The sequence below is a fragment of the Hyposmocoma kahamanoa genome, unplaced genomic scaffold (genome assembly GCF_003589595.1).
Source record: "Hyposmocoma kahamanoa isolate Upper Pololo Valley unplaced genomic scaffold, ASM358959v1 102, whole genome shotgun sequence".
In the NCBI taxonomy this organism is placed as follows: domain Eukaryota; kingdom Metazoa; phylum Arthropoda; class Insecta; order Lepidoptera; family Cosmopterigidae; genus Hyposmocoma; species Hyposmocoma kahamanoa.
This window is the reverse complement of record NW_020653337.1, coordinates 8,242,277-8,256,013: the sequence shown is the minus strand read 5'-3', so window position 1 is coordinate 8,256,013 and position 13,737 is coordinate 8,242,277. Positions and strand designations below refer to the sequence as shown.

Sequence of the window (13,737 nt, the reverse complement as noted above, 5' to 3'; positions counted from 1 at the left end):
TCGATTGCGGCAACCGGCGATCGTGTCCGGTTGCCGCAATCGAAATTGTATGAAAATGTTCGGTTGCCAGTTTGCATTGCGGCAACCGGCGATCGTGTCCGGTTGCCGCAACCGGCGAACGTGTCCGGTTGCCGCAACCGGCGACTTCATATAATATGAAAATAGTATATTCGCCTCTGGTTGCCGGTTGCTTGTATCCAACCCAAGACACACGTTGGCGCCGGGCCTGCTAAGGACAGGCGTGTCGCTTTCTACGAAACTCAATACAATTTTTAAAAAGTCCTCCTTGTAAGCCTTAAATAAATCCGGCCCTTCTAAGCAATTCACGGCAATTTCTAAGCTTCTTTCTATGAAATATCGATCTTGGTCTTGCCTATCGTTTATGCAAATGATAGTCGTGACTACTACCTTATATATTTTTTTCTTTGATTTGTTTCAGATTCCCAAACATCTCTGAACGACGATTCTGATAGCTTCTCTGGCGAAGTAGATATTAATCGAGCTTTGAGCAGGTAGGTGATTGCTTAATGTTAGAAACACCTACTTTTTTCTTTTTTAACACACACACTCATAGCACTAGGGAAAGAAACTCTGTGTCTCGAATGCCATGGACACACATAGACAACCACAAATTACACCCAAACTCACAAGAGAAATGTAGGCCAAACAAACATTTCTCCCGGCCCAGGAAGCGAACCCGGGACCGAGGCCACAAAGGCAGTTTTAAACTTTAAGAGAATATAAATCTTGTATATGTATTGCGAATTTTCACGAAAATTACTAATAATTGAAAGTGGGATGAGTATGAGTGATAATAATAAAATTGTACTTTACATTTATTTTATGTTTCAGAAACACATTGGATGACACTGTAGATGATTTCGGAATTTCGGATTCTATAACAGGGCGAGCTGTGGACACTGATACACAATTTGCAAACGATCTCAAAGTATTCGCTTAAACCTTTTGTTGTTGCTAAATACATCAGCATGTATAACGTCGTTATAAAAATAATGTAATGCTTTAATATTTTGTTTTGTAGGGCAGTGCCGTTGTCATTCTATTTAAATGGCATTATTTAATAAAATAATTATTTACTACAATTAATGTTTTATTTAATGTATTTTCGTGAATGGGTTTAGTGTTTTTTATTATTGTCAACCTATGTAAATGAATACAAGTCAATAGAAAGCTTCAAAATTTGAAGTCAGTGATCTGTAACATTGTACAAGGTATTACGATAATGCGCGATGATCTGTTACAATTAATTGAATATAATTATGTGAGTTTGAGACTAAAGACAAATAGATAATAAGACGATTTTCGTTTTCTTTTGTCCATCGATTGGAATTATGCAATTCAGTCTTTGCCTGTTAATATTAGAATGTATACATACTACGACATTTTTTTTATTAGACCATCTTATTGGTTGTAAACTAGTTCATGCAGAATATCATGACTGATCACAAGATTCGCTCTGGACCTTTTGGAGGGAAAAGTGTCGTTTTTATTTTGACTTTAAATTATTTTGTGAAATCTAGTTTAAAGTAGAATAGGATAGTGCTATTGTGCCTTAATCGAAGATTAAAACGCGAAATTATACGAATCTCGAACTAAAATACACTTATCGGCCCGTTTTAAGAAACCCCGAGTCAATCCAAGCACGCCGCCTCAAATTGCCTATCCTCTTTGTGGCGGCCATATTTACAGAAACATAATTAAACTTCATGTTTAGGCTAATGGCTTTGCCAAAGCCTTAATAAATTTAAAAAAAAATCATGACTGATTATCAACCAATGAGAGTACAGATATTCAAGCGACATCTAGTGGTGAATTTTAGAATTAGATTTTGACTTTGACATTTTGGTGTACTGTGTTGATCGACAGGTCGAAGATAATTTCATTTGTATTATTTAATAATTAACACTTTGTTACAGTAACCAATAACGAGCGTATGTATGTTTGTGCAGAGCCATGAATAAGTCGGTGTCGCGTTTATCACCCCTCTTAAAATCAGCTGTGACGAAGCAAGGGCCTCTAGTATTGAGTCGCAATGCAGGTGGATGTGGTGTTCCTGAGGATACCTACACTCATACAGGCCAGGTATTTATCATATTATAAGCCTTACGTTCCTACGCTCATTACATAAATGCTGTGCGGCGCATAGCTCAAGTGAAGATTTTTTCTTACTGAGCCTTACATAACAATTGTTATTTTCCTACTATGGTGCTAAACTGTATCCGACGACCCCAAAAGGACCTGTCTTAAAATTATCGAATTGATTATGCACACATACTTGTATCATAATCATCAGAACAACAAAATTATCGCCAGCTCCATGTGTGTAAGCAATTGTTATATTTTTTCACAGAAATGGGATACGGAGGACTACAGACTAGCTAGATTTATGAACAGCCCCAAGCAAGTAAACCCGAACTGGGCTGTGAACTTGATAGCTGCAGTGCCGCCTCAGGCAGTTGATCAAAGTGTGGTATGGTGTGATGGAGGCAGTGGACCTGAGGGACATCCTAGAGTTTACATCAATTTGGTTACTATCTGTTACAACTTATGTATAAGACAATAGCTACATGATTTAGCTTAAGTTTGTTGACTACTTTTATTTTAAGAATTTTTCAATAACATGTTTGTAATTTTTCAGGATAAGCCAGGAGAGCATGCTTGTGGATATTGCGGTCTACGCTTTGTTCAGACATCTTCTCACTAAAGTATAATATTAGAATGATTTTAAATTTAACTATAACATAGTGAATGATTTAAATTACTGTACACCTGTGTTGGTAGAAAAAAAACAATATCTGTTGTTTTATTTAACAATTTACAATTTTATTTGCTATCTTCCTCACATCTATAATGATATATAAAGTAACCAAAATTATTTTTATAATACTGTAACATGAAACTATTCAAACGTTCTTGTAGTATAGTGACGTTCACTTGATTAGAAACTAAATAAATTTTATAGTAAATCGTGAATTTTCCTTTTTAAGTAATATCACAAACTATCATTTTACAATAAAATTATGTGGCACACTTTAAACTAAGTTGACGGCTTGTAAAATATTGCCATTGCCACAACAGAAGTGTATAGTAAATACACCAATAAAATACATTATATCCTACTTTACGTATTCACTAAAGAACAAACTTAATTTAATATATGAATCTAGCAACTTAGTGCATATTCCTGCAACTTTTACCAAACATGTCTTAACAACTATGAACTGGAAATGTGACACAACAAGATAAATACAGATAAGTATTTAGGGGCGTTAGTTTCAAAATTAAACAATATTCTACCTTTAAAAATCCCTATTAAAGAAGACACTGCAAATACATCTAGTGACATCGAACTAAAAAAAAATTCCTAAATGATATTTATTCTTTAGTGAACATGCAGCTTTCCAACATAAATTATAATTCACAGGTACATTATTGTTTACTTTAAGTATGTATACAAGCTTTTGTATTAGGCGTTATTTACTTCTTCATTGTCTATGTTCTCTTTCCGTAGTTCATTTCTGATCTCAATGTTGGACTGTAGAAGTTCCTTCAGACGTTCATGAATGGCATCATTCTTTTGCTCCAGCACATCAAGGACTGAATTCAATTCGTCTAATTTAGAATCCAGGAAATCATATTCTGCAAAATATAAGTGCATTTAACATAGGGTCACTCTCTTAAATATAGTAAATACAATATATTTTAGTTGTATATATTCTTCTTACAGAACAGGTTTATGTATAATGTTTCAGATGTCTTTTTGACCCACATTAGCACCAAAACAGTTTACTAAGCAAAAAAACCTGAGAATGTTTTGAAACTTTTATCGAAACAAACCTACATACATTATAGATATTGACCTTGCTATAATATAGAGTTGACTTTATAATCTAGTTAATTTTTTTTTTTTTTTTTTTTTTTAATTTATTTCCTATCAACTACTTAGGTATATTACAATCACATTCACCTTCGCGAAGATTTGTATCAGAATGTTGATCATCTTCAGTTGGGTCTACATCACATTGAGAGACTGATGCATCTCCATTGACTTTGTTATCGTCTTGACCAGCCATTGTTGTAGACTGAATTGATAGTAATAATACTATACAGAAAGCTTATATCTTTTATAAATACTAAATTTTAACGTAATTTTAATTACAATTTTTTTCCTGCTCTAGCAAATAATTAGCAATCACCTGTCAATGTTTTCGGAATTGAAACTCTTTGACATTTGATATCTATGGGTGACCAATTTCAAATTTAGAAAATTTATCAAAATAGGAAACAAAAGCAAAAGGTAATATGAAGTGATGACATTATTCACCAATAGTAAATTAAGATAAAAATTATTAGAACAAATGCATAAAACAGATTTAAAACACATTATTATGTAATCAATAAAAAAATATTAATCCCAGAACCTTACAATAAAAAAATTTGATCAATCGACACATTACTTCTGTTTAACATGCACTATCGACAAAGTTGGAACTACAGACACATATCTAGATAGACGCCGCAAGTGTATTTCGCGTGCCCAAAGTAAGTGAAATTCACTTAAATACCGCTGCTACACTTTGGAACCCGCTCGACCGTTATCGTAGATAAACACCAGTCGACAACGCGAAAAATGTTTAATTGTGCCATTATGAACTGTAAAAGCACCATAACTGTGGGTAAACGGATAAACAGGGAGGTTTCCTTACACGAGCAAGTGATTTTGTAATCAGAAGATACATAATTTATTTTAAAAACAATTATTTTGCTTTTGTACGAATTCCGAGAAAACAAATATGCGACCGAGTGTATGTCTCATATTTGTAATACATTGCGGCTTTTACTTGGTGCGATATATTTGTGATACTTTGTTAATACACCATGAATATCGAACGAACGCACTTTTGTATAATACATCCAGTTTCGTGGTACGGCCGCTTGTACATTTCTTTGGCCAAATTTAACATTTAGTGATGTATACATTAGGCAGCACTGTTCTCAATTCTGATCGATTTTGAAAACAAAGGGATGGAAATTATTATGAACTTAGCAATAATATAAAAATATTCTATAACTCTTTTGTTATAACGTTTAGTACCTTTTCGTTTTTTTTTTTCAGTTTTGTACTATATATTATCAGTACCTAGTATCTGTAATTTCGATAATTTTCGCAGCACGTTGCCTCGAATGTCCGAATATAGTGAACAAATAATTACTTACATTGCCGGACGTGTAGTATGAGTACTACAAAAAAATATACATAATGCAAAGAATTAACAGTGCGCTGTCTTTACAAAAACCTGGAGTTTATCATATGAATGAGTTCGTTGCTTTCGAGGACGAAGGTGGTCTAGTTTATGCCACTTAAGATGGTATCCAAATATGCAGAGTAGCAGAGTTAGAAATCCGAGAAATAATAAACAAATCACAAAAGTTTCACATGCGGCTATCATTAAGTAAACCTCCTCAGATTAATAAGATTTTACCATATTTTGTCAGCAGTAACATTTTCATTTGTCTTGGTATTCATCAAGTTGATCAATTACCAACAGAAAACCATCTAGTAAAATTAATTAAGGCAGTCGCAAGTTCATATATTGACATGCGTATTCGTTATTTAAGTTAATCGGTAAGATCTTCTATTACAAAAATATGTTATATAATAAGCTCATTTTATTGGAAGTACAATAATTTCAATATTTGAAGTCGATTAAAAATTAAAGCCTTAATTTTTTAAACATTTTTTTATAAACAAGTAAAATAAAGGACTTAACTAACTTATTCTAGTATTTTTCTACATTATTATTATTACGACTACTTGTAATCAACAAATACTTGAACAAAAATTATTCTATTTATAATCGATTAATTAAATAAATAAATAACGCACACACATAGCCCCGTACTAGGGAAACCCTGTGTCGCGGGTGCCATGGACACACACACATATACAACCACAAATTATACCCAAACACACGAGAGAAATAATTGTAGGCCATACAACTATTGCTCCCGGCTGGGAATCGAACCTGGGACCTCTGCGTGGCAGTCCAGCATGGTAACCATTCGGCCACGGAGGCAGTTGAAAAGAATACGCGTATTTATGCGTATTCCGTTCAATCAATCGATTTAGAGCGAGTGGAAGGAGGTTTTTAAATGGTTCTTGTGACGTCATAGTGGGTACAAAAATGTGGTACGCTTGGTTTTCATACGAATTACTGTACTTGCGGCGCTATCTAGATACATGTCTGCGCCGGTTGGAACCTTAAAAGTCCCAAAACAGTTTTATTTACAAGCGGAGATTGTGGTTAGCCTCGTCCCGTATTTTAATGACCTTTTTTGTGAAAACTTTTTGTTAAAATAAACTTATATATTATAGCTGGGAGTGGCTACCTCTCACCATCGTTGCCTGCACGCAAAAAAAAAGCCATGGTGGTAACGCGTCCATTTTATTATGATTTTTACTTAATACATGACTTGTGTTGAAAATGTAGTGATAGTTCTACTATGGCTGCAAGATTATTATAGAAATGGCAATATCAAATGTAAGTCGTAGACAACATAGAAATTTGTCAAGTGACTCGAATTTGTTTCGTATTTCATACTATACAATTTGTTTTAAATTTCCCTGTGTGAAATCCATTTTATTTCTACTTATTAAGCTTTATATGTCTAGAAGCGATTCTTGCTAACAAGATTAGTTTATTTTTTTAAGTTTATGACTTTTATTAAATTTCAATGATTTATATACATTGAAATTTTCTTTTGTTTTGAGCATTGAGTAGAGTTCTGGAATACGACTCTATGTATGTATTTCATGTTAGGATGGAAAAACATTATACCTAAAAAAAAATTGTCATTGGCTCAATTGCTGTTCATGATGATCGGATGGAATAAAAATTACAGACTTCCATAGCTAAGGATGGGGGACGGGGAGGATTTGTTGTTGACTCGTTTTGTTAACTTGACATTTGACATTGACAGCTGTGTTCTCTCACGAAGGAACGGCAATTTTTTTATTTCATCGATAAAGTAATTTTGGAACGCGGAAAACAAAGAGGCAGTGTTGTATTTTGTCGATTGCTAACTTTCTTAGTTGATTGTGCATAATTTGCTGTGTAAGTTTCATAATTTACATGATAGTTCATTGTTGTGAGAGTGATTATACCAAGACTGATTTGTGTTGCACGAAGGCATAGCAGCACAGCGTAAGCAAATGCTCATGACAAGCCCTGCATTGTTTGCACCACACCAAAACTGATTGTTCCGTCATTGTTCTACTTGCCTGTTCTTATTTCGAATGTCGGTGGAGCCCCATTTGTAATAATACAAGGTTTTAAATCCTTAGAATATTTACGACGATGACTCATATAATGATCGATCTTGATTCAATAAATAAAGCAGTACGACTTATCTGTTTTACACCGAATAATAATAACTCCGATAATCTTCTTAATTGAATATTTATTACCTGTAATGAATAAAAAAACTAAACACTTTTATTGTTTAATGAATTTATAAAATATTTATATTTTGTGTCTACATTGGTATGTTGCTTGTTTAGGCCCTTTTAATTTTCACAATCTAAACTATTGACAGAGTTTTTTAATGAACCAAAAAGTTACAATAGTAACAAATAATGATATTAGCATTTGTTATTTTCAGCAAGATGACCTCAGGACCGTACAACTATTCCTACATTTTTAAGTACATTATCATTGGAGACATGGGAGTGGGAAAGTCATGTCTTCTGCATCAGTTCACAGAGAAAAAATGTAAGTCCTGTTGTATAATTCTATTTATGAACCATTATCTTGGAAAATACTTGTTTTAGCAGTCCTGTTTTTAATGTTTGTATCAATACAATATCAAACACCCATTTTATTTCCATATCTCTTACATCATCTCAAGAATTTTGAAACAGTTTTAATAGTGTTCTATTTCTTTATTTTTGTTATTTAATTTGTTCAAAACTGGTGCATATTTTACTGTTTTGTAGATTTATAAAGGAAACAAAGTATACTGAATTAAAGGATAAGCATTGTACTTCACAAATCATTACAAAAAGTGTGTGTTTACATTTCATTACCATGTGTGCATGTGTAGGCTTCTAAGCCTGAGGCTTTAAAAAAATTTCAGCAACTATTCTGACTATAACTTTCAATTTTATTGAATGTCACAATGTTTTACTACCATTTACTATATTTCATCATCATTACTATATTATAGTAGAGTAGGAGGTTTTTTTTAGTGTTCGATCTTTGTATGAATAAGTATTCTAACTGTTCATTCAATATTTTGTAAAAAGCAATAATGGTTTATGAGTATTATATACTTAATAGTGTGTAATGCTCATAAGCCATTATATAGCAGTTAATCCTAAAAATTGTGAAGTCAGTTATATGTATTATTAAAATGTCTTAGTATACATACAGGTACAGTTCCAGTAATGAATGAATAAGCCTGAAATGCCTAACAGCATAGCTTATGACTGTTAAAAATATATATATCGCAAGTAATAAGGTATTTTTTTTAATTAATTATTTATTTTTGCATTATTTTAGGTTTTTTGTAAACCTCGACCACAATCAAACTAATTCCTTCAGTATCCCAATATTCTACATTAACTGTGTTAATATAATAGACTGGCAATAAATAGTATGACTAAGGAAGTATTGCACTATTTTTTTAAAAATAAATTTTAATTTATTTTTCAGTGTAATTTTTTTTTTTTCATAAAGTTTAAAGGTCTATTGAAAGTAGATTTCAAAATAATATAATTCATTGTTCTATCTAATGTAAATAGAAAATTATTGCAATTAATGTGCAAAAGGAGTTTATGTTACTACAAAAACCATGTTTTACGCATTATTTTAGAATAGTTGGTCTCTCAAGTTATCATACATTTTTTTTGTATTCAAGACGCTCAAACTTTAGGGAAAATAAATCTTTGGACTGAAAAATAAATAAATAATGTTTAAGAAAAACAGCACAATACTATTTATTGCCTATCTATTATATTAACACAATTAATGTAGAATATTGTGACACCAAAAAACCGAAAAAATTAATTAATTTGTGATAGTGGTGTACAAAAACCTAAAATAAGCTAAAAATAGTTTCACTTTGTAGAAAAAAAAACATATTATGTACTACTTGGGATATATTTTTTTGAACAGTCATAAACTATGCTGTTAGGCATTTCAGGCTTATCCATTCTATATACAATTAATACATTAATAATGAATTGTATTTAACTTTTTATTTTATACATGTAAAAAAATTACTGTCATGTCTCTAATACATTAAATAGTCCTAGAACTCTGTACTTTAAACAAAAGCTATTTTAGAATACTATACCTTTTAACAGTCATGGCTGATTGTCCCCACACCATTGGTGTGGAGTTTGGGACTCGCATCATAGAAGTGGCAGGCCAGAAGATCAAACTGCAAATCTGGGACACAGCTGGCCAGGAGAGATTCAGAGCTGTTACTCGATCTTATTACAGAGGAGCTGCTGGGGCCCTTATGGTGTATGATATCACCAGAAGGTATTATTATAGATTGAATCTCTTACATTTATTTCTACTTATTTAAAAGATGTTGCTTCTTCACCATACTCGGTCACTTATCAAAATTTAATGTTATAGCTTAACATTTGGGTTAACACATCATAGACATAAGTCATAATTAATTTATTTATTGCAAATATGTAGTTGATTTGGTGGATATTTAAAAATTTTCAGTCCATGAACATGAACCCTGGTGGGGTACCGCAACGTAATAAACATTCATGTTCATAAAATGTTCACACAAAAATCTAATAATAAATAAACTAAAACTTAATATTCACTTTACATTTTCATATTGATCATTAAGTATATTTTATTTTTTCATATTTTTGGATTAATTGTTAGCCTTTGTTTATTATTAATTAAATCAAACCATTTTATTTTAAATCTCTCGGGCAGCAGGTGTGCGGCCGCTATTGCCTCCACCTGCATGCATGCTCTGCAGGGGGGCTTTATATTATACTTAAATTGATATAGGCGTTTTTTATAAGGACCACAATCTGTTAAAAGTAGTAGTTGATAGGTAGTCAAAATATGGAGCACTTGTGCTTTAGTTTTAGGAATGTTTGGGTAAGGCTGGTGCACAGTGGGCCCAAATTGATAATTCTTGGACATAACAATAACTTGTGGAGTATCAAGCAAATTTTTTTTTATATGATAGATAATAACATTCCTAACAACTTTTATTCTTGTATAATTTCTTTAAAAGTATGGAGATATATACATTTTATTTTTTATCTCAAAGTATACGAAAATACAGTTCGCGATTTTCCCGTACCTTACAAAGCCGCAAGTACATGCAGACGGATTATTTTTTCCTACATAGAAAATGATTGACACTATACTATAAGCAACCCACGCACATTACATTTTCGTATCTATCTATCACATAAAAAAAAGAGCTCGATACTCTACAAGTTAATCCTATGTCCAAGATTTATCAATTTGGGCCCACTGTGTGGCGATGCGTCGAAAACTTCATGCCAACCTTAATGATAGTCTAAGGGTCGTATTCTAGAACTCTAATCAATGCTCAAGTCAGGACTTGAGTATAATTCAAAGCACTAGAAATCATACTCAAGTCCTTGCCATTAGGGTCGTATTTCCAGTGCTCGAAATCTTACTCAAGTCTGCTCAAATTCTGACTTGAGCATTGAGTACAGTTCTGGAATACGACCCTCAGTATAGTTGATTACTGTTTTACTTTTGTATATTGACCTTAACAATCAATAAAGCAGGGACAGTGTAGATTTTGGCTGTTTGAGTTCCATTAAGATACATTAAGAAATTAGAAGCACTGTAGTAATGTGTACTTACACCATTAACTCACTTGTAGTTCAGACATTAGTAGTTTAGAATCTACATCAAGATTATTGAGAGTTTGGAATACTGGCATTCTACCGCAGTTATTTAAAGTTAAAAGGCACAGAGACTCCTTCCAGAACATTGCTATTTGAATTGATTTGCAATTAAATATACCTAATTTTGTGTGAAAATTATACCAGATGGCCACTAACATGATGAATTAGAACTTTGTAGGTACAGTTGTATTTTGCAGTATCGCTTTAGATGCTAAATTGAAATGGAATACTGGGCTCAGCCCTGCAATGTAAGGATTAAAAAAAACGAAAACTTGCATAAAGTCGATAAACGGCTAGGTTAGTTTACATTAACTTCTTTCACTGTTTGATAACATTCGGCATTTTCCTTTGGGTTATGGTGCCAACATTAATAGAATTTTCGTGCTGCAACTTTCTGTGAGGGTAGTTTGCAAACTGGGCCCCACAATAAGTTGTAAGAAATGAACGTTCTTATACTGGTGTCATTATACATGTATCAAAATGTAATTTATGTTAAGAAGAATAATTAATATTTTTTACATGAAAGCTAGTGATAGCCATAACATTGATATGAAGAGTAAAAAAACTGTCTTTTTTTAACAATGGCAATAGTTATGCTTCTATAACAAGATTGTTTTTGGTACTAAAACACTTTTTTGAAACAAAAACTTATATAAAATATTATAGGAATTTATCTTGGACCTTTATTATCGTCAAGATGCCTTATTTCCTCTTAGTCATTCTTTCTATCATTAGCTTTTCCTCAAATAAATGTATTTTGTATTTCTTGTAGGATGTGTATAGCCGCCACCAGTATCTATATCTCCCGGCCTGTATAAATTCTGAATAAGTTTTGATGTCTTTAAGTTCCGAGATATTTAGCATCAATTACAAGACTACCTCTACAATCATCAAAGAAAGGCCATTTCCATTTTGGTTAAAAACATTTTTAGAGTAGATTTTGCAAAATACTTAAAATAACAAAATTGGTAAACTCTTTGAACTATGAAACTGCTTTGGTAATTTAGTGCTCAATGTCTTTTGAGTAGACTTGTTAAAAAACTAATCATAATACACATGTGCATTTAGAACTTTTTTTAAACTTCCATTTGATCTCATCTATATTGTTCTGTTGAACATTAAAATACCCAAAGGTCCAGCTAACGCCAAAACCGTATTAAACCCCCGATTTAGTGCTTTGTCAACTTCAGCTCCAATTCTCAATAGCTGTGATAAGATTCAAACTCAATAGTTTTCAGTATATTCCACTGATATCTTTAGAATTTTGTACCTCGCTTTATCTTTACCCTCCACTGCAGGTCAACATACAATCACCTGAGCAGCTGGCTTACAGACACACGAAACTTGACCAACCCCAGCACTGTTATATTCCTAATCGGCAACAAGTCCGACTTAGATGGCCAGAGAGACGTCACATATGAAGAAGCTAAACAGTTCGCCGATGAAAACGGTTTAATGTTCGTGGAAGCTAGTGCCAAAACGTTAGTTAATTTTATACATTTATGTTCATCTACTCTAATGCAAATATTTACTTGTTTAACGAGTCGTTACTAATTTAATACACGAATTTCAGTGGTCAAAATGTAGAGGAGGCTTTCTTAGAGACAGCTAAGAAAATATACCAGAGCATTCAAGATGGGCGATTGGACTTGAATGCCGCGGAGTCGGGAGTACAGCACAAGCCCGCGTCGCCGGGTCGCCCGCTCGCTGCGCCTCCTTCCGCTAAGGACAATTGCGCTTGCTAACCGGTCACTTGCACTAGGACTCGCGGGTACTAAGCCAGGACGACGGTGGATACACTTCCACGCAACCCCAGTCAAAACACAGGGAACAATACTGTGGACGTCTCCCAAGGATTTCCTGGCTACGTCCCTCACACTTCGATTGGGGTAATCATACTTAATGAATAAGAATCGTTACGTTAGTAATAAATGCAATTATCAAGAATACCAATTTAATTTTGACATATTTGTAATAAGTACATTCCACATGAAAAATAAAAGATTTAGGATGAAATTAAGATGATCTATAGATAATAAACGCGATCTTTATACATATAGTTGTAAAGAGCATCACAAGCGGGATCAGATTACGCCGTGTCGATAATAGTTACATTTTCGGAGTTACATGTTATTGTAGTAAAAACTAAAAATACATTTTCCGGCTCGAATTAAATGTCTTGCTTTCAATATTAACTAGTTTAAATGATCAATATTTCTGTTGCTTTTATTAGGTACATGACGTTATTTATTGAATTTAAAGCGTGTATGTAATGGATATTCTTTTATTATAGATATCACTGTAGATGTATATTTCTTAGCGCAATTTTTAAATGCTAGATTTATGTTCAGGTCAAAACGCAAACTTAAACCTGATGTGTATGAAAATTATAATATTAAAATGGTGTGCAAGACAAAAAGGTGCATTTTCGTCTGACACCTTCGTTTTTGTGTACGAATCTCTGCAGTTAACGAACCTAGCGAATCGTCACAATTCTTCTAGTTAAGGCAGTCGACCTTCATGCGTCGTAATTAGGTGTAACTACTGATGTAAGCCACAATAATCAGCATTATTACATTGCGCCGAATGAATTCTCATTTTACTTCAAATTTATGTAAAAAAAAATGTTATTGCATTCTAAACGAACACGGGGTTCTATCGTAACTTATTTTATGTTAAGATAAACATCAGAAATTTAAATTAAAACAAAGTATAAAATGTATATGTAGATTTATTTTGTTTGACAAATATAATTATTCTTAAAAAATAAATAAAAATGGTCCTAT

The 13,737-nt window shown here is 32.8% G+C and overlaps 4 protein-coding genes across 7 annotated transcripts in view; 3 read left to right on the top strand and 1 right to left on the bottom strand.

Moving 5' to 3' along the window:
* Positions 1 to 1,041, top strand: part of LOC113232483 (kinesin-associated protein 3) — a 20,611-nt gene extending 19,570 nt beyond the window's left edge. For 2 of the 3 annotated variants that reach the window (XM_026467231.1, XM_026467239.1), the window contains exons 11-12: positions 440 to 512; positions 853 to 1,040. In XM_026467231.1, the coding sequence (XP_026323016.1) occupies positions 440 to 512; positions 853 to 961 (182 nt within the window). In that variant the 3' untranslated portion in view covers positions 962 to 1,040. Of the gene's footprint in view, positions 1 to 439; positions 513 to 852 lie in introns of all 3 variants that reach the window. The other variant, XM_026467245.1, reaches the window with a different exon arrangement.
* A 929-nt stretch (positions 1,042 to 1,970) lies between these two features.
* LOC113235320 (probable NADH dehydrogenase [ubiquinone] iron-sulfur protein 6, mitochondrial) lies at positions 1,971 to 2,774 on the top strand. Its single transcript, XM_026470985.1, has 3 exons — positions 1,971 to 2,103; positions 2,372 to 2,548; positions 2,660 to 2,774. The coding sequence occupies exons 1-3, from the start codon at positions 1,975 to 1,977 to the stop codon at positions 2,723 to 2,725; spliced, it is 372 nt and encodes a 123-aa protein (XP_026326770.1). The 5' UTR covers positions 1,971 to 1,974; the 3' UTR covers positions 2,726 to 2,774.
* Positions 2,775 to 2,802: 28 nt separating this feature from the next.
* On the bottom strand, positions 2,803 to 4,213 carry LOC113235329 (UPF0184 protein C9orf16 homolog). The gene is made up of 2 exons (XM_026470998.1): positions 3,989 to 4,213; positions 2,803 to 3,660 (listed from the first exon to the last, which is right to left on the bottom strand). The coding sequence occupies exons 1-2, from the start codon at positions 4,092 to 4,094 to the stop codon at positions 3,488 to 3,490; spliced, it is 279 nt and encodes a 92-aa protein (XP_026326783.1). The 5' UTR covers positions 4,095 to 4,213; the 3' UTR covers positions 2,803 to 3,487.
* A 2,905-nt stretch (positions 4,214 to 7,118) lies between these two features.
* On the top strand, positions 7,119 to 13,536 carry LOC113237364 (ras-related protein Rab-14). Of its 2 annotated transcripts, none has more exons than XM_026473799.1 (5): positions 7,119 to 7,136; positions 7,684 to 7,793; positions 9,389 to 9,569; positions 12,250 to 12,432; positions 12,525 to 13,536. In XM_026473799.1, exons 2-5 carry the CDS (start codon positions 7,688 to 7,690, stop codon positions 12,694 to 12,696), a joined length of 642 nt encoding a protein of 213 aa, XP_026329584.1. In that variant the 5' UTR covers positions 7,119 to 7,136; positions 7,684 to 7,687; the 3' UTR covers positions 12,697 to 13,536. The 2 variants fall into 2 exon arrangements, with proteins under 2 accessions (XP_026329584.1, XP_026329575.1); XM_026473790.1 differs by lacking the exon at positions 7,119 to 7,136 and adding an exon at positions 7,334 to 7,351.
* The last annotated feature ends 201 nt before the right edge of the window (positions 13,537 to 13,737 follow it).

Coding starts and splice junctions, on each gene's coding strand:
- LOC113235329 (XM_026470998.1), bottom strand. CDS start 4,094: ATGGCTGGTCAAGACGATAACAAAGTCAATGGAGATGCATCAGTCTCT. Junction 3,661..3,988: donor TGATACAAATCTTCGCGAAG/GTGAATGTGATT, acceptor TATATTTTGCAG/AATATGATTTCCTGGATTCT.
- LOC113235320 (XM_026470985.1), top strand. CDS start 1,975: ATGAATAAGTCGGTGTCGCGTTTATCACCCCTCTTAAAATCAGCTGTG. Junction 2,104..2,371: donor CCTACACTCATACAGGCCAG/GTATTTATCATA, acceptor ATTTTTTCACAG/AAATGGGATACGGAGGACTA. Junction 2,549..2,659: donor CTAGAGTTTACATCAATTTG/GTTACTATCTGT, acceptor GTAATTTTTCAG/GATAAGCCAGGAGAGCATGC.
- LOC113237364 (XM_026473799.1), top strand. CDS start 7,688: ATGACCTCAGGACCGTACAACTATTCCTACATTTTTAAGTACATTATC. Junction 7,794..9,388: donor TCAGTTCACAGAGAAAAAAT/GTAAGTCCTGTT, acceptor ACCTTTTAACAG/TCATGGCTGATTGTCCCCAC. Junction 9,570..12,249: donor GTGTATGATATCACCAGAAG/GTATTATTATAG, acceptor CCTCCACTGCAG/GTCAACATACAATCACCTGA.